Source organism: Solanum verrucosum, unplaced genomic scaffold (assembly GCF_900185275.1).
Source record: "Solanum verrucosum unplaced genomic scaffold, falcon-dt-bn FXZP01000261.1, whole genome shotgun sequence".
Classification (NCBI taxonomy): domain Eukaryota; kingdom Viridiplantae; phylum Streptophyta; class Magnoliopsida; order Solanales; family Solanaceae; genus Solanum; species Solanum verrucosum.
In genome coordinates this window covers 1,853,310-1,871,952 of record NW_026019969.1, presented here as the reverse complement: position 1 = coordinate 1,871,952, position 18,643 = coordinate 1,853,310, and the positions used below count along the sequence as shown (strand labels likewise).

Here is an 18,643-nt window from a genome sequence, read left to right as displayed (position 1 = left end):
ACCTAAAAAGAACTTTTAGGTGAGTAATTAATTTGGAATTTTATTTGTAAAAAAACAATTTAGGAGTGTTACAAAAATAATGAAAATTGGTACAATTAGTAGATATAGCTTAGATATTTTTTAATGAAAATGTGTGATTAATTGTTTATAGCTAATATTATTAATTTAGATAAAAGACTAACAAATGTGGATAGTGTATATAAAGTTAAAGATATAAAATATATGTTATTTAAATGTGTTTGGTTTCAATTTGTGTGGAAGTGGTGTCTTAAATTGATTTGATATTGAAAATATTACGACTTTTACTATTTAGTGGTGTAACTTATTGTTCTTTAAATACTATGATTTTTTTTCCTGAAATCATAGAATTTTAAATTTGAGTGATAATATTATGTGGCAAATTTGAAAAGATAGAAATATTTGGTTATTTAATAAGGAAAGACTAGAACCAAGAGATATTATTTCTAAATCCCTTTTCGAGTATGACAAATTTAAAAGTTATTAGCTAAAAGACTATCTACTTGTTCCTCAACTAAAAATCATCATGTGACTAGACTAACAAATCTATAAGATGATATTTTATTAAAGATCATTAACTAAAAGACTACCTATTAGCTCCTCAACTGAAAATCATCATGTGACTGAATTAACAGATCTCCAAGATGATGTTTTATTAAAGATTATTAACTAAAAGACTATTTACTTGTTCCTCAACTGAAAAACATCATGTGATTAAACTAACATCAAATTTATTATTTACAAATGCAAAATTTATCAGAGGGTGAGTATTGGTTTGACATGTGAATAGCTTTGGAAAACTACTTCATTTCCATAGATTTTCAATTTATTATGTTAGGAAAACTATGATCGATGAAGCAATTGTCATTGGGGAGGGTTTTGAATGTGCAATTAACAATGGATGTAGGAAGTGATGTATGAAGATATTTGAACTCTCTTGAGCATGTTTAACCATGACTGATGAAGTGATTGTTATTATGGAGGCTTTTGAATGTGCTATCAACAATGGACGTATGAAGATATTTGGACTCTCTCAAGCCTGTTTGATCATGTCGAGTTTTTCCCAAAGTTGAATTTTATATGATGCTAAGAATACAATTGAATCATGTAGTTCCTCGATGTAGTAATACAATGTGCATCAAGCGCTTCCTAACAAACACAATTTTGTATCTAGGAGGGCTCGAACCCAATGCCTCTAGTTAACGTGAAATGAATACTTATCACGACGAATTTTTTCGGTCCTTAATCTTTAGTTCTACTTTCACTTCATATGGAATTTAATATTAGTTTCATCCTAAAATACTTATCACATATTAATTTTCGAGAGTCAAATTATATAAACTTTGATTAATATTTTAATATGTGTTTTTTGGTCATATTGATATAATAATTTTCTTCACAAATACTTTCCATGTAATTTTTGAATATCTAAATTCTAATTTTAAAATATTTAAATAATATAATCAAATTAAGCTTAAAAAATAAGTTAAATTAACTCTCAAAAACTAAAATGACAATTATTTTGAAAAGAAGGAAATAAAAAATTGAAGGAGGAAATGGTTACATTCACATCTCTTTATAATAGCTTCATTTGTACTCTATATTTGTTTTTTCACTTGATATTATATGCATTGGAGTCTGACTAATCCAAATTCATGCCAACTAAATACTCTATTTTTTTAATTATTAGATACCAAAAATATCATTTCACCCCTAAAAAGGTGCAATTGGTTTCACATAAACTTTGCTAAACAAACTAAAATTATTGTATTTAAAAAAACAAAAACAATGTAACATACTTGTACAACAAAAACACTCACAGTCTAAGCATCAAGTTGGAATTGTTTTTTGAGTAATGTTAAATGTGTCCAAAAGAGATCCCATCAAACAACCTTTTCCATCATTGAAACATTATTTTTCTTGTGAAATTGATCTTTCTTTTGTCCCTAAATGGAACAAAAACAAAGCAAGATTTGCCAACAACAGTATTAGGATTCAAAAAAATAGAGGTCCAATATTAGTGTAGAACTAGCTAGAGTAATTAACTAAACCCCAATTTCAGTTTTTCAACTCTCAAAACCTCCATTGATCACCTTCTAATCCTCATCAAAATCTTACCACATAGAAAGGTGTGCCTTTTTATGTTGTGTGTGTATATATAAATTTATTGCTTCAAGAATGATTATATATCAAGGTGTAGTAGTAGTTGCAATGGCCAGAAATCCTTCTTTAATCAGAGCACAACCGCCTATGCCATCAGATCTCACCTCATCCGACTGCAGTGTACTCCGCGGCGGCGCTTCCTTTCGCCGCCGTGAACTCATATTCGTCGTTAATCCCAGAGGTTTTCTTTCTTTCCAAGATTTTATTTTTCCCCCCTTCTCCGTTTAAATAGTTCACCAGTACAGGTTTGTTTTCAACTTGAAATGTGTGCCTACCTACCCACACAATTCGCATTGAACCCCAAATCCTTTTAAAAAAAAATTTAGTGGAATGAAATAAGCTGAGGGTTCTTAAAATTGGGAAATTAAGGTGTTGATTGACATGTTTAATGAGGTTGAATTGGGAATTTAAGGCTCAGAGGTGTTGTTGATTGGTCTTTTTCTTGGTTTTATTGGAGCAGGAGCTAATGGAACGACGGGTCAGCAATGGAAGAAGTTACTTCCTTACCTCAGGTCTCGCCTGGGTAATGACTGTAATGTAAGTTTCCCTAACTTATGGTTTTCTTTGCTTATTTGTTGTTAAAGTTTCTAACTTTTGGTAGAATTTTTTAATGCTTATCTTATTGGTTTTATGAATGTATTGCTTTTTCCTTATGAATTTGATGTTTTGTCCACTTTGTTTAGGGCAGATTTTTCTGAAGTTATAACTTTGTAATTGGTCACAAAGGAATAGTTTTTTTTTTTATTGTCTACCCCTTTTTGAAAGTGATGACGGAATTTCATTGTTATGACGCTGCGAGACACCTTCCATTTAATAGACGAATTGCGAATGTTCATATGAAGTCAACTTTAATATACAGTAGTGATCAATACTCACATACCAGGTTTATTAGACTTCTCATGACCTAGATTGTATGTATTGAGTTAAATTTTGATTGCAGTACTTCTGAAAATTCATGGTTGTGATCAATGTAAAGGTTTTACCAAACATGAAGGATTTAGAACTGAATATAATGGTGGAAGAACATATTGGTAACATCTCACATTTGCATGCACGAGTATCCAAAAGATCCTCAAATTCGCACGGTACCACCATCTATAGGTATCAGAATATTTGTGCCACGATATTCTGCAACATCTACCTGTTTTAAACTTTGGTGGAACTAAAATTTCCTTTTTGTGGTCCGGTAAGGATCAGAGTTTGCCCATGCTCAATCATAATAAATGTTGTTTGATATCTTTTTTTGACAAGTGTAGATGCACCTGAAGTTATATTCCTGATAGTCTGTTGTAAGAGATATATTGGCCCTTGGCCTTCTCCATTAGAGGGGACCATATTTTCAACAAACCGGGAGTTTTTAAATATGTGTAATTTTCTAGTCAAGTTTCATAAATAATGCTACCTATCTTTTCTCTTAAGTTGTTAAGATCAGAAAGTGAAATTAGCTAGAGGGTGCAAACTGTTGCCTTCCATCCTAAAATATATTATGGCATTATTATGTCCCAAAATGGTGGCTGCTTTCAGTATCAGCATAAGACTGCTTGTTTTCCCAGTAAATAACAAAAACCCAAGCGTTTATCAGGCTTTACTTATTCTTCGATGCTAATTAAGTATGGTAGGAGTATCATATAAGTTGATTTCTGTAAAAATTTCAACTTGGTAGGATAATATATCCCTCTTACATGGAATATATCTACGTGTTGTAACTTAAATGGACAAAAATGTTTAATGCTCTTGTAGATATTACTGTAATTCTTTGTCAATGATTGTTTAGGTGAAAAAGTTCTCTCTATTTTGACCAGATATGCGAATCTTTAACTTCAGGTCCTTCTCATGCCATTGACATAACAAGAGAGGTAAACACCCAAACATCTCTGATTTAAGCTAGTATCAGGTGGAATGCAGAAACTTTTATCTCAATTGTACTGTCAGGCTATACGTGAAGGAGCTGATGCTGTAATAGCAGTCGGTGGTGATGGAACTCTTCATGAGGTTCATCCTATTTCTTTCCTGAATTCTAAAATCTCTTCTTTCTGTTTTCAAACTGCACAAGTACATGTATATAGCACTAAAAGGAAACAGAAAGGAGTTGGTGGGGGATTGTTTTTGGTGTATCAGTTAAATTTCTATTTTGTTTTTCCTTACTTGCCTCTGAGCCTCTCTAGCATCTTCAGTTTTCAGTTGTCTTTTGTACTAAGGTGCATCCAGCCTTAAGACACACAGCTAGAATCCCGACACTGATAAAAGGAAAAAAATTAATAACTCACTTTTCTTCTAGTATCCCAGACTGCTACCAAGTTAAAATATGCTAATATAACAAATAAAGAGCAAGTGAAATAGTGCTCATGTAAGTTTTTCTCTGTCTAAAGGTAGACTCATCTACAATTGTGGTATCATCATTTTGGCGTAGTCATACAATTTCCTTAGTACTTTTCCCGTTGAATTGTACTTAATGTTGGCTTTTCTTTTGCTACAACTTCTATGGCAGCCTGCAGATATTATAGCTCAAACAGGATTCATATTTTCTTTTCTGTTGCCATTATATCCATGCTTAATATTAAGTTTTGGCTCAATTGATTAAACCTCATGGTTTTCAGGTTGTTAATGGCTTCTTCTGCGGTGGAAAACCTGTTTGTAATCATGATATGAACTCCAGCCATTCTACTGCTCTTGGCGTGAGTCATCATTGGCTGATTGACATTGTTTAATCAAATTGAGAACATTATTTTGAGATATTGTGAAGTTCATTTTGTGTGCTTTTTGCCTTACAAACGGCTTGGTATCAATTACCCCATGAAGATACCTAAATGATGTCCTTTCTTAACAGATAATCCCCTTAGGTACTGGATCTGACTTTGCCAGGACGCTTGGCTGGTAACTGCAACTTCTGTTGTTTTTGTAGCTTAATTTTTTGTCATTCCTTGCATGGAGTATCAGTATTTATAGATGGTCTTGCTTTTCATCAGGAAAAATGATCCGCATGATGCCATAGAACGCATTGCTAAAGGTACTTGGCACCAGGACTCCATCTCTTGTTGGCAAAAAGTCTGATTCAAGACCCTTTTTAACCCAGAAAATAAATAAATAGTAGAGAAGGAGATATCCTATTCTATAATAACGGCTGCAGTATTTCTATCCGCCATCCTTCTCCTTCATTATGCTGAAGAAAGTCTGATTTAGGTGTTTTGTAGGGCTGAAATCAAAAATTGATGTTGGATGCATAGCTGGAGAAATTGGAGAGTCACATTATTTCATCAATGTTGCTGATATTCATCTGTAAGGACTGTTTCTGGAAATTCCTAAGTTACGGTTATGTTTGACATTTGGCGATGGGAATCTGCTATCCTTGTTCCATTCCCATTCCTCTATAATTGGGACTTGTTGTTCCTGTATTACTGCTGATTTCATTGCTCCCGAACTCCCATAAAATTGTGATTCTTGTTATGGTGCGAGTGTAGTGTCAATTCTAGGAAGATTAGACAGGCTAGTTGTGTCCTTACATTCTCTAAAATCTACTGTATTCTATTTCCCTTGTATTCACACCTTCAAGGCATTGAGTGTTTACCAAAATTAGGATTGGACAGGCAAATTGTGTCCTCTCCTTTCTCTCTATCTACTTCATTCCGTTCCCTTGTATTTACCCCTTCAACGCATTGAGTCTTCACCAGAATTAGGAATTGAATGAAAAAGGAGAACTGATTCTAGGCTAGCATATAGCAAATTATGGGAAATGCATCTGATTCTGGCAATTCTTAGTGATTCTCGCAAAGAAAGCTTTGTCGCCTTCATTCATTCTTATTTTTTAGTGTGTAGTTCTATTCTTGTGTGCCGATGCAGTTCTTGCTTCTGATTTGTAAATACATCTACTTAATGTTTTGCAGAAGTGCAAAAGCAGGTTATTATGCATCAAGGTACAAGAAATTTGGAAACTTGTGTTATGTAATCGGTGCTTTGCAAGCTTTCTTTCGGCACCATAACCAAGATCTTAGGATCAAGGTCAGTTTGGTTTACCTACTAGGGTTGGGTATCTCTGAACAATTTTAAGGATAATGAGGGGGACGGTTCATTTTGCTCTGCACGGTCAACATATATTAGTCAGTCTTTCTACTTTGCTTGTCTTTACTTATCAGTAGAAAAACATGATGAATGATCTAGGTTGATGAGGGTGAGTGGGAAGTATGTTCCCAAGTAACTGCTCTTTGCATTGGGAATGCAAAATATTTTGGTGGCGGAATGAAGATTACACCAAATGCCAACCCCTCAAGCGGGGATTATGAGGTTTAATGATTTCTCTTTCCCTGTTCTCGGTCATTATTTTCAACATCTCTGTTTTCCAAGAACTGCTTAGATACGACTTACAATGGCTAATTACTTTATGTGCAGATGGTCATTCTGCAGGATTTCAAGTGGTATGATTTCATTCTCAAACTACATAAGCTGTACAACGGGACACACTTATCAGTGAAAAATGTATCTTCAAGAAGGTATACCACCGCTGCTACAGAAAGAAAAAATCATTTCTGATCTCTTCTTTAAATTCTTATTGTGAATTCCAAGTTGCCCATTGTTGAAACTACTTTAGTGCAACTGTGCAATGTTGCATCTTGAAAAAGAAGTCAGTTTGGACATACTCCCTCCGTCCCTATTTACTTGTCCATATTTCCTTTTTTAGTTGTCCCTATTTAGTTGTCCATTTTGACAAATCAAGAAAGGACAACAAATTTTTTCCTATTATACCTTTATTTACACTTCTTGAAAATTGTAAAAGTGTATGTTGTTTCCCTCCAATTTATTTCACTTTAATTCAAATAAGTGGTTGTAATTTTGAAGTGAAAAGTTGTCATAAGGGTAAAATTGTAACTTCACTGTGCTAATCATTGTTGCCTTAATCTGTGTGCCATTTCTAAAGTGGACAACTAAAAAGGGACGGAGGGAGTAGTTATTCAGAAAGTAATGCCTTTAGGATCTTTGTTTTCTTAATAAAACCTCTAGTGTTTTGGGGTTTCCCAGGTCAATATACTCTACAATATCCATAAGAACCTCAAAGATCCACTTTAAGGGGTCTGTTAGCTTAGTCTATGTTTATGAAAGTCTTCAACAGTTTTTGTTTGTCGTTGCAGGGCGCGCTCAATTGAAATTGAAGAAATTGGCAGCAGTGGCTCCATATTTGTTCAGTCTGATGGAGAATTCTTAGGATTCCTTCCTAGAAAGTTTTCTATACTACCTGGTTTTATTGAATTACTTTGCTAATCTTAGTGTTTTTTTTTTCTTTTTAGAAAATGAACTTGTTATAAAGGCATGACTTTGGAAATACTTGATTAGTTTGTTCCTGGACTTAATTTTGGAGGCAAGGTAGTATATTTCATTGTCAGCATTACACAAGTTGAAATTATAACAATTTCTGGCAAAGTTAATTGCTGAACGTCCATATTTGTTACAAGAATTTTCGTACTATTTTGTATAAAATTTAATTTGGAGTATATAACAATGCACGTATGAGTAATACCTGCCTAAAACACACTTAAATGGGTATAAAATGTCCCATTATGTTTTGATTATTTTGCACTGTAAAATAAAAATAACAAATATTCCATCAATGGAAAAAGAACAACAACAAAATCTCCTTTTTGAAGTCCATTCATTTCTTGCCCTTCTTATAATTTTTCAGTTTTTTTGTGGTCAGTATTTATTCTGAGCATAGATATTTATTTTATAATAATACAAATACTTCAATTTTCAACTTCTAATTAACGACCAAAGCTTCTCTGTCTTTGCTATGGCTACTTTTACTTCTTTTGCTTCCATCAAAATTCCCAATCTCCAGTCCAGCGACCGGGGTTCCATTTTCCGGCCAAATAGTAGTAAGAAAATACTCAAGTTGTCCCGATGCAACGTTGAAAACTCCACAAGTAACTCATCAAACAATACTAGTACCAGCTCTAGTACTAGTAGCCAAGATTCCGAGTCTGAAAATTTGCTGCTCAAAATGGCTTGGTATGGTTCTGAATTCCTCGGGATTGCTGCATCAATTTTCCGTTCTCCGACGACGGGTACTGAAGCTCCTTCAGAGGGGAATTTGGAACTTGCAACTGATGGGTCTGGACTTGTTGATCGTGCCCTTGTGGTTGATTCCATTAAAGATGACTTCCAAAGATCCTACTTTGTTACAGGTATTTAAATTTTCATGAAGTGTCATAGCTCGATTGAGCATGGAGTTTGAAATTCTAAATTGAGTGATTTTATTGATACGAAACAAAGTTAATGATTTCGCTGCATAAATTCTCATAATTGGATTTTCAGGAAATCTGACCCTTAATGCATATGAAGAGAAGTGTGAATTTGCGGATCCAGCAGGTTCCTTCAAAGGGCTTAGTCGATTTAAAAGGAACTGTACTAATTTTGGTTACCTTGTTGAAACATCAAATATGAAACTCATGAAATGGGAGGACTTTGAGGTTAGTTCACAATTGATTACGTCTAGTAGCGCTAAGAATTTATTTCCTCCGATTAGATGGATTTCTTGCAAAGTTGTGATGTTTACCAAGTGTGCGTGTTTGTAAATACAGGACAAGGCGATTGGTCATTGGCGTTTTAGTTGCATACTGTCATTTCCATGGAAGCCCATTCTTTCAGGTTCGTGAAGCCACTGCTTCTACATCTACAGACTACTGACTTTATTTCGATTCTTGTCGTTGCCTTTAACTCTACATTATACTTAATTGCAGCAACTGGTTATACAGAATACTATTTCAATGAGAAATCTGGAAAAGTTTGTAGACATATAGAGCATTGGAATGTCCCAAAGATGGCTCTTCTGAAGCAAATAATAAGGCCTAGTAGGGGAAAAAAAGCCAGTGGATGAAGTACTAGCGCTAATGATCCATGTGAACTACAAACCCTCATATGGCTCAAAAACACGACATGAACAAGAATATAAACCGTACAATGATACTGGATTTAAAGGGGAGGAACATTTGTTATGTGAATGGTGTCGAAAAAGAATGAAGAATGAGAAGAAAAGACACTAATGCATTAAGGTCAATACTCTTATTCAGAGTGCAGCAGAAGTGGAGATAAATAAGCTTTAGACATTGAGAGCACTGAGAAGTCTCGCTTCGTGTAAGTATCTGAAACAAATATGAAGAGCTTTCTATTAAGTGTATTTATGTTGCTTAGGCCTGTTCAACTGATTCATTCACACACAAGATTACACTGGTTTCATGAGCCCTTTTACTCCGAATCTCGTCATTCTTTTTATTGTTCAAAACATAGTACAGTGATGTTTTCACTCACTAATAAGTTTATATATGAAGTAAGATCATACATTCTTTCTTGTATTTCCCTCTTTCAATGTATATCAAGATTATAGCTCACCTGATGCATTGTAAGTTTTTTGCTGTACATGGCAATATGTATAATCTGACCTCCTTTCCATATCAGACAAAACCCAAAGACTCAATGAGGGGGTTGGGGTGGGGGACTACAAATAATGACATGAATAGCACTAGTAAGAAAGTGAAAAAAAACCTCTTTATCTGTCACTACAATTAAAAGGGTTCACTATCTCTGCATTCACCTACATCTATTAAAAGAGTGTCATTCTTGTTTGTTGGCAAGACTCTGCAACAATTTCTTCTTGGAGACTGCTTGAAAACATCCACAAAAACAAATGTATCAGCATATATCATACTAACAAATAGTAACATTCTATGTTGTTCAGATTCTCCAAAAATACAGTTGAATATGTGTCAGATTGCAGCAACATTTTTGGAGAGTCCAACAACATAGATGACAATAGTTATTCAACAAGCACAAAGAAATTACCTTGTCCCATAAATTTGGATCAGGCTTCTTGTACACTTTCACGTGTCGTATCCTGGATGGATCAGCCATACGCCACTTGCACTTCCCTCTAGGTGCCCCATCATGCGCGTATACACTTGTTGTTGTGCCATTAGTCGTCGACGCGTATGCATTAGACAACAAGTAGAAATATGGCCTTTGACAACCATTTCTATGATATGGTCTTGTGTTGAATGTGAGGGAATTCTCATCATTAGTTCCATACCAATCATTGAAAGTTGCAATGGGCTTTTCTATTTCACGGGCCGGTAAAATGCCTCTATTTATCTGGACCGAATAGCCCCATGAGACAGAAATGGTCCATTTTCTGGGCCTATCATAACATATGGACTGTTGCATAAGCCCAGCTGAGTCCAGTGTAATGGGCTTCTTGAGACGTTTCAAGGCTTTAACTCGGGTTACGTTGGGGAAAATGGGCTCGATTTTATCAAGATGATGAAGAGAAATCAATGGGGAAACTGGATGGGCTGAGAGGAGGCCCATTACATTACCATATAGATCAAACTGTTCCACATAAACACCGTCATATCGTTAAATCGTAAAATAGAAAGCTTAAATACATTATAAAAAGTAAGAAAAGCCATATTGTTAGTAAATTTCATTTAGACGCTCAAACAATAGTCTGGGCATAGAATTGTAAATTTATTTAGTCCTAAGTGTGTAGATTGGGGATTGGGTTAACTAATTACTTAATTATATCTCTAGTAATTGGTTAATTGATGCTAAGCTTTTTGGTCCTTTTGGTTTTATACTTTTTTTTTTTTGATGACTAACATCTATTTTTTTTTTTTGAACTTATATTGGTTAAGTTCTACCTAAGTATTTGGTTTATATAAGTAGGTTGATGAGAAACCTACATTAATGTGACATAAAATACATAGATGGAAAAATGTTTAGTTGACCTACCATTTTTCCAAATATAGCATTTAATTGTATTGTGATTTATTAAAACTAAGTATAATAATTTGAGATATGAGTAGAGACATATCCTTCAAAAGTAGATAATTGTAGGTCACCCACCTAATTGTTGGAAAGTGGTTTAGTATTTGAGGATTGGTTATCATAAAGGCTCACCCACCTATATTGCTGGATTTTTTTTGTTCTAAGTTTTTTTTCCTTTATCTAATTATTAAATAAGAGGTAATTTCTATTAAAAAGGATTAATTGATAACCTGATAAAATAATAATTCCAAAGTATAAATGTAGGGTTATTTTGTGTTTGGTTGGAAATATTAGGTAGTCGTGGTTTATCCCACCATTTATACCTTAATAATCGAATAAGTGATTACATATACATGGTGAAATATCTTATCTTAGAATAAAATATCACTTTACTTAAATCCTTATATTTAATTGTTATTTTAGTAAATCAACATCTTGTCCATTTAATTAAGACCCTATATTCTAGTAGTCGCTATGATTCTATTGACTAATTAGTTAAACAAAAGGTCATGGTACTAGATTACCTAAGAAGGTTGACAACATATCAAATTAATTAAAATCAACTACCATGCATCAAAAAACCCCGAAAAGGGTCTGAAGAGAATATCGTGTATGCTAGAGAGATATGATTTTCACAAACCTGATGAAATCCGACTTCTTTAGTAAGAGGAACTCCAAGTTCAGCCATACAAGCTTGCATTCTATCATCTGATCCATACAAATATGGATATCTTTGTATACATTTATCTTGCATTTTTTCAATTGCCTTTGCCAATGGATAACTTATAGCAAAACCTCCACCTCCATAAGCCATATTATAAGAAAACTCATGATTTTGCCAATGTGTTTCCGATACACTCCCTATATAATAATATTGCTTATGATCATATTTTCTCAATACCCTAACCAAATTTTCAGGCACGAAAAACGTATCGTCATCCCCCATCACGTACCACCTCACATTTTCCGAATCTGCCCTTACTGTCTCTGATAGAACTCGGGATATACGAATCCCTGACCTATCCCCATTTTTATTCGTGTACCTGAATCTTGATGTGTCACTTGAAATCATGATTTTTGGAAGAGAAGTAGTAGTAGTAACATTATCATAATTACTAGTACTACTCATATTCTTATCTAACCATACAAATCCTCGCATTTTATTTGGATTCCACCATAATTTTACGTACTCTTTTCGATAATTCCACGTGGCATTTGACGATCCAATGCCAAAAACAATATGGTGAAGCTGAGTTTTTTCTGGGGGAATTATATTAAGGTTTTTTTGGATTGTATTTTCTTGGTCAAATCTCATAAAAGTATCAAAAGGTCTTTGAGTTAACTTGAATGAAGGGTTTAAACAAATTACGGAGTATAAAACATAAAGAAGACAAAAGAAAAAGATGAAAATAGTCATAATTCTTAGAAAAACTCTTCTAAAATTGCTCCTCACATTATTTGTTTCTGCCCAAATAAGTGTGACCACATGATCTTGTTGTCTATTTTTCATATTTTGGACCTTTAATTTTGTGATGTTACAAAATCAAAGAGCAAAGTGACAATTTCTAGTAGGAGAAAAGAGGATGGAGGAGAATATTGGAGAAAATAGAACTATATATTATATGGAGTTTTAGTTTGATTGAGTCTAAAACACCTTTTTTTTCAACACTTATAGAAGCTTGATACAAGTGAACAACTTTTTTTTTTGTTTAATGATATGGATTGGAGTCGTGTGGATAAAAACAAAATTTGTTTTTTTTTATTATCAAGGAAATAATTTAATAATCTTGAAAATAAAGGTAAAGTAATTGATATAGAAGGAAAAAGAATATAAAAATGGGTATTATTAGACCTTTTCTACCCCTAAGACGTCTTGTTTAATATAAAAGGTTCTATCATTAATTTAATAGTTAACTTATTGCCAATTCTTTCTTTACTCGAACTCACAATTTTCAAGTTGGAAGTAAGAGTGCTTAGCATCTGAGTAACTCTCTCTTGTCACTTACTGCCCATTGGAGTTACTACTTCTTTGTGTAGATGATTTTTTATTTTTTTGAAATTGTAGAAAAAAATATGTTTACTATTCTTCAGGTGTGCATTAGATAAATCTTTTTTATACAATAATTCACAAATCTTACAAAATATAAATCGCATTAAATAAACCTGCCATAATAATGAACCAAGTGGAAGATTTCCCATAGCATCCCTTTTGGGTTAATTCGTAAATGATAAATACGAATATAATTGATAATATACATTTACACACTGCATAGCTCTTTACTTAATTCCGATTTTAAACTATATATATATATATAATCATTTCTAGACTTGATATCACATTCATAATTATTATATATAGTCGAAATTAAAGTTATTAAATTTATCCGAATTGTTGGAGATTTTGTTGAAACATTTTTTTGTTGGAGATTTTCTTTGCACCAATCTTAGCTTGTTTCATTTGGCCAACTTTATTTATTTTACCAAATCAAGTATTTTAATTTTTTGAAATGTGTAGTACCATTTTTTCCCCGTAATTTATAAATGGATATAAGCTACTAAAAAGAAAGGTCATTGTAGCACTGTGGAGGAGGCGGTAACTTGTAAGGAATAGAAATACACATGTTGAATGACACATTTAATCTCTTGACCCCAAGCTCCTCACTATTCCCTCTTATATTATAGAAAAATGATGAAATGCTAAATATTATAATTTATAGTACTATTTTTTTTGTAATTTTTAAATATATAATATACTAAAAAGGAAAGTAAAATAGATAATAATATTATTTTTTATAATTTTTAAATACATAATATACTAAAAAGAAAAATGATAAATATAAAATAGAGGAAATTTGAGGAGAAGGGCAAATCAGACAATTGACTGACTAACCCTAAGCTCCTCTAATTCGATCTTCTATTATATAGTAACCTATAAAATATAATAATATGTTTTTATTTTTTAAACCTCTTTTCATATTATAATTTATATGTGTTAATATTATACTAGGTAAATTAGCAAGCGTGAACTATCTCAATTAGGTCACCTCTATTTTAGTGTATTTGTTACTACAATTTGGTTTGAACTTTGACGTTATGTTTTAAAGTTCGTTGATTTTATGTTCCAAGTAATACATGATAAACAATAAATAGTTTATTGAATTTGTAGGGTAGGTGTTATCCTAATTTGGTTTAAATTAAGTTTGCCTTACTTTGTCTTCATCTTTTGTTTTACGTTTTAAATAATACATTAAATAATTTAGGAAAAATTGTATGAAATAACTAGCAAACTATTAATTTAAATTAAATGTTATATAGCCATAGTTTATTTTATTTGTAATTCGCAGCAAACATCCCATTTTTTTGCCATCTGATTCGGTATACAATTAATCATTTTTGGTATACAATTAGCCATTTTATACATTTCGCTATAAAATGTATAAACTGCATTTGTGTTTGTATAAAGTGAGAGAAAAGTGTATATACAAATACAAATACATATATTTTCGTCCTATACACTTATAATTATACAAATATAGATCTTATCATACAAATTGCAATGTATAAATGAATTTATACAAAACTGAACAATTTGTATAAAATTGGATGTATCTAGAGAATTATACAAATCAAAAGCTCCATAGCAAACATAAAATTTGTTATGGAACGCAATTATGCAAACTATAGGTATAACACACAAATATGATTTTTATGTTTGTTATACGTGAAAGTTGCTCAATAATTTATTTTTTATTTAAAATATTTACAATGTAAACATATTAAATAGGTAATTTTGACTGTCTTTTGATTTTACGTTTTAAATAATACACTGAATAATTTATTCAATATTTAAAATATTTACAATGTAAACATATTAAACAATAGGTAAATTAAACATAATAATAATGACACAACCTTTATTCCCGAACGTGTTAGACTTAATTTTTCCATTTTTTTCCAAATTATTGCCTTGCATCAAATTTCTTTTGCTTGGATTATCCTTCAAACTACCCACCAATAACCATCAATAAATAGCCAATTATTCATAAAAGAGAAATGAATTAGAGATATTCTAAGAGTTATTTCTTTCATAAGCTTGATTATCCTTCAAACTACCCACCAATTCTGCAACACAATCAACTATTCATAAAAGAGAAATGAATTACAGAAACTCTAAGAGTTATTTCTTTTAGAAATTTGGATTATCTTTCAAACTACCCACCAATCGTCCAACGTAGAACCAACTATTCATAAAAGAGAAATGAATTATAGAAATCATAAGAGTGCTTCTACCCAAAAAATCAGACCTAGTCTCTTTTGAAATCCTGAATATGTCAATAAATAATGAATTGTACTAATTCATTCCACCGCGATATTGAATAATCAATTCACCGTTGAAACATTAAACCAAAAAGAAGACCAATCAATTCTTGCTTACCTTTAAAAATTACATTTGTATTCTCGCTGAAAAAATCTTTATATATCGAGAAAATTGAGAAAGCCATGGAGGGTTAGGATTCACAAAAACTTCAATTTTATTTTATTTTTCTAGAAAATGAAAAGAATCTTAATTCAAGCATGAGTTATTTAAAGTTTTCCTTTTGTCATATTATTAATGAAAAGAGTTTTAATTCAAGCATGAGTTAATTTTTAACTTCATAATAGTAATATTATTATAAAAAAGTAAGGATAAATTCTACTTAATAAGATATTAGCCATTTGTTTGCAATATATTATCTTGGCTTTTGTTTGTAAAATTTGTATTTATTAATTTGAATATTTATATTGTTTAATTCAATATTTTAAAACATTTCTGAATAAAACGTAGATATTTTTCTTTCTTTCCATTTTTATAAAAAAATTGTATTTTTTAACATCATCATTCTTCAATATTATTTTAAGTGATATTAAAACATAAATTTCATACGACAATTTTTTTTTGATGCCTCATAATTTTGAGTCACTCATGTGTATACAGTATATTTAATATAACCATCATTTTACTATAATAACTATTGTTTTTTTTTTTTTGGATAAAAATAGTGTTATATTTAGGTTTGACTCTATTTTATGTAATCACAAACTTAATGCGATTGCATCATTACTTTATTTATTCTCATCTTGCCTTAATTACTTATCGGTTGATAATCTTATTTACCTTTAACTCTAAATTGTTTTAATAATAACTCAATATCGTACTATATTTTTACTTCATAAAATTGTATAATTATTCTTTAATTATTGGGTGTGACTTTATAAAATAGAGAGAAATATATAATTTATTCGAATATTATATTAATTAAAACAAATACATTATAATACAATATTGATATGTATAGACAATCTGAAATAACACAATATCAGGAAACATCAAACTATCTAATGTTTATTCATTTCAATTAAAATTTCCAGTACATTTAGAATAGAAGAAAATGCAGACAGAACATATTTTTTTTGGAATCGGAAATACACAACCTCTACCACAGCCTATGACCTTCGGAGCATTTTTTGGTAACCTAAGGTGATTCGATCCACTAACCAACCACTCAACCATGCCCTTGCGGCCGACAGAACAGAGTTTTATTCCCCTTATTTTTCAGATACTCAACAAAGCTAACAATGTAAGAATTCTGAAGCTGTATATCTCCAAAAACATCAATAGCTTTTCTTGCTCTTTCTCTCATCTCTTTACCTTCCTCGGAAACCATGGCGTACATCAATGCCTTGGCTATATCCTTTCTAGTAAACAATCTGTTTTCTTCATTTCTCTCCACTTCAATTCCGAATCCTTTTTCTACTATCAATCTTGCATTCAGCCCTTGCTCATGCACAAATGGCAAAACAACAAGTACATGTCCATGCTGTAGTGTTTCAACAATTGAACCTAGTCCCCCTTGAACTAGTGCTCCTCCAATTGAAGAATGTGCAAGAATTTCCTTTTGACGTGCCCATCCAATGTGCACCACGCCTTTCTCTGCATTCCTCGCCCTGAATCCTTCAGGCAAAGGATCCACATCATCTAAAGTAGTACTACACCATTTAGGCTTTTGTAATATCCATAAAAATGGTAGTTTAGATAGTTCAATCCCATGAGCTATTTCATATACTTGATCTTTACTTGGTTTACACTCACTCCCAAGTCCTACGAATAAAACTGATTGGGGATTCTGTTGATTGAGCCATTTTAAGATCCTCTGCCACGATTGATCACGATTGATGTTGAGGTCTACACATGATGGTGGTGATAGTAATCCAACTGGGATTATAGGCTTAGAGATGAGTTTATGCATAGCATCCAAGTAATCACCTTCGAATTCTTTGCAGCTACGTATAGCTACAGCTCGACATGCTCTCAATACCTTGGCTGAACGTTGAGCGTATGATTCCCCTGAGGCGTCTTCTTGGAATGACAAGGAGAAAAGCTCTGCTGCTTCATAACTCCGATAAGCCAACGTTGATGGAAAATGCAGCTTCTCAGAAACAGGTAATGTGAGGCTTTCAGGCATTGGTCCTGAAGCTCTAGCAGCAATCAAGAAAGCTCTTGAAGCAGCTGAGAAAACACTGAGGTGGATGATAGGGATATTATAAGCTTCAGCAATCTCAACTATCCAATTTTGAAAGAAGTCAACAATAATCCAATCAGGTTTTTGATCAGCAATGAACTTTTTGATCGGTTCTCGGAGTAGATCATAAGCTACTTTCAAGTACTGAATTTTTTCTAAAGGAAGATCAACAGAAGCCTCGGCGTCTTCAGGCAAAAGAGTGTTGTCATCAAGACTTGGCAATGGAAATTCCACTAGTTTTACAAGATGTGTTAAGTTAGGAGGAACTTTAGGGAGTCTTTGGATGGTTTTCGGAGTAGAAATGAATGAAACATGAATTCCTCCTAATTCAGCTAACGCTAAGGAGAGATTGGAAAATGGAATAAGGTGACCAAATGCAGACCATGGTAGCATTACTACATGAACATTTTCACTCTTACTCATTTTTGTTCTTTATTTGCTAAGTAAATATTTAGTTCTACTATTTGTGTGAATGAGAAAAAGAGGTAGATAGATAGGTCTTTTATTAGAAAAATTTCCTTAAGAGTTTGTTGTACGAGGTTGGATCATGCATTATTATGAGTGTGATAACACGGGAATACTAAGAAGTACAAACTCCTACCTTGGATCTTGTTTGCTATATCATGTGGCATGATTAGGACATGAGTGTTTGCTTGTAAATTCAATCACTAATTAAGTTTTGAATCAAGTTTTTGTTTGGGTGATTCAAGTCAAGTACTAATATTGTACTAATAAAATGAATTTTTAAGTGGTAAACCTATACTGAATCAGATTATGTGGGTGCTTTTGGGAGCAAGAAAATCTATAGAACCAAGGAAATAGAAGAATCATTTTCTATCAAAAGAATATGCATAAATCAGGTCCCAGATCTGCGTGAACGCGGGATACTTTGTGCACTGAGCTGCCCCTTTATTTAACTGTGATCAAGAATCTGTTTAGACCATGTAAGAACTTCTGCAACCTTCCTAATCAATTTACTTGGAGGAAACAAATTAATTTTCTCTTGTGTGAATGCTTTTGTTATAGTATTATTGGGTTCTCTAGTTTTCCCAAAGAAAGAAGAAAGATTGATACTCGTTTGAGGTACGTGGTTCGTG

The 18,643-nt window shown here is 32.5% G+C and overlaps 4 protein-coding genes across 5 annotated transcripts; 2 read left to right on the top strand and 2 right to left on the bottom strand.

Annotated features, from left to right (window-relative positions):
• Positions 1–1,868: 1,868 nt before the first annotated feature.
• On the top strand, positions 1,869–7,609 carry LOC125815552 (sphingoid long-chain bases kinase 2, mitochondrial). Its single transcript, XM_049495047.1, has 12 exons — positions 1,869–2,362; positions 2,642–2,718; positions 3,984–4,037; positions 4,114–4,173; positions 4,779–4,856; positions 5,009–5,055; positions 5,148–5,188; positions 5,373–5,457; positions 6,063–6,177; positions 6,337–6,459; positions 6,565–6,665; positions 7,302–7,609. Exons 1-12 carry the CDS (start codon positions 2,197–2,199, stop codon positions 7,429–7,431), a joined length of 1,077 nt encoding a protein of 358 aa, XP_049351004.1. The 5' UTR covers positions 1,869–2,196; the 3' UTR covers positions 7,432–7,609.
• Positions 7,610–7,932: 323 nt separating this feature from the next.
• On the top strand, positions 7,933–9,518 carry LOC125815626 (uncharacterized). Of its 2 annotated transcripts, none has more exons than XM_049495145.1 (4): positions 7,933–8,351; positions 8,482–8,636; positions 8,748–8,814; positions 8,907–9,518. In XM_049495145.1, exons 1-4 carry the CDS (start codon positions 7,958–7,960, stop codon positions 9,041–9,043), a joined length of 753 nt encoding a protein of 250 aa, XP_049351102.1. In that variant the 5' UTR covers positions 7,933–7,957; the 3' UTR covers positions 9,044–9,518. The 2 variants fall into 2 exon arrangements, with proteins under 2 accessions (XP_049351102.1, XP_049351103.1); XM_049495146.1 differs by having other exon boundaries at positions 7,956–8,351; positions 8,922–9,260.
• Positions 9,519–9,728: 210 nt separating this feature from the next.
• On the bottom strand, positions 9,729–12,535 carry LOC125816439 (uncharacterized). The gene is made up of 3 exons (XM_049496045.1): positions 11,627–12,535; positions 10,006–10,548; positions 9,729–9,824 (listed from the first exon to the last, which is right to left on the bottom strand). Exons 1-3 carry the CDS (start codon positions 12,494–12,496, stop codon positions 9,729–9,731), a joined length of 1,509 nt encoding a protein of 502 aa, XP_049352002.1. The 5' UTR covers positions 12,497–12,535.
• A 3,994-nt stretch (positions 12,536–16,529) lies between these two features.
• Positions 16,530–17,979, bottom strand: LOC125816437 (putative UDP-rhamnose:rhamnosyltransferase 1). The gene has a single exon (XM_049496042.1). It carries the CDS (start codon positions 17,967–17,969, stop codon positions 16,530–16,532), a length of 1,440 nt encoding a protein of 479 aa, XP_049351999.1. The 5' UTR covers positions 17,970–17,979.
• Between the last annotated feature and the right edge of the window lie 664 nt (positions 17,980–18,643).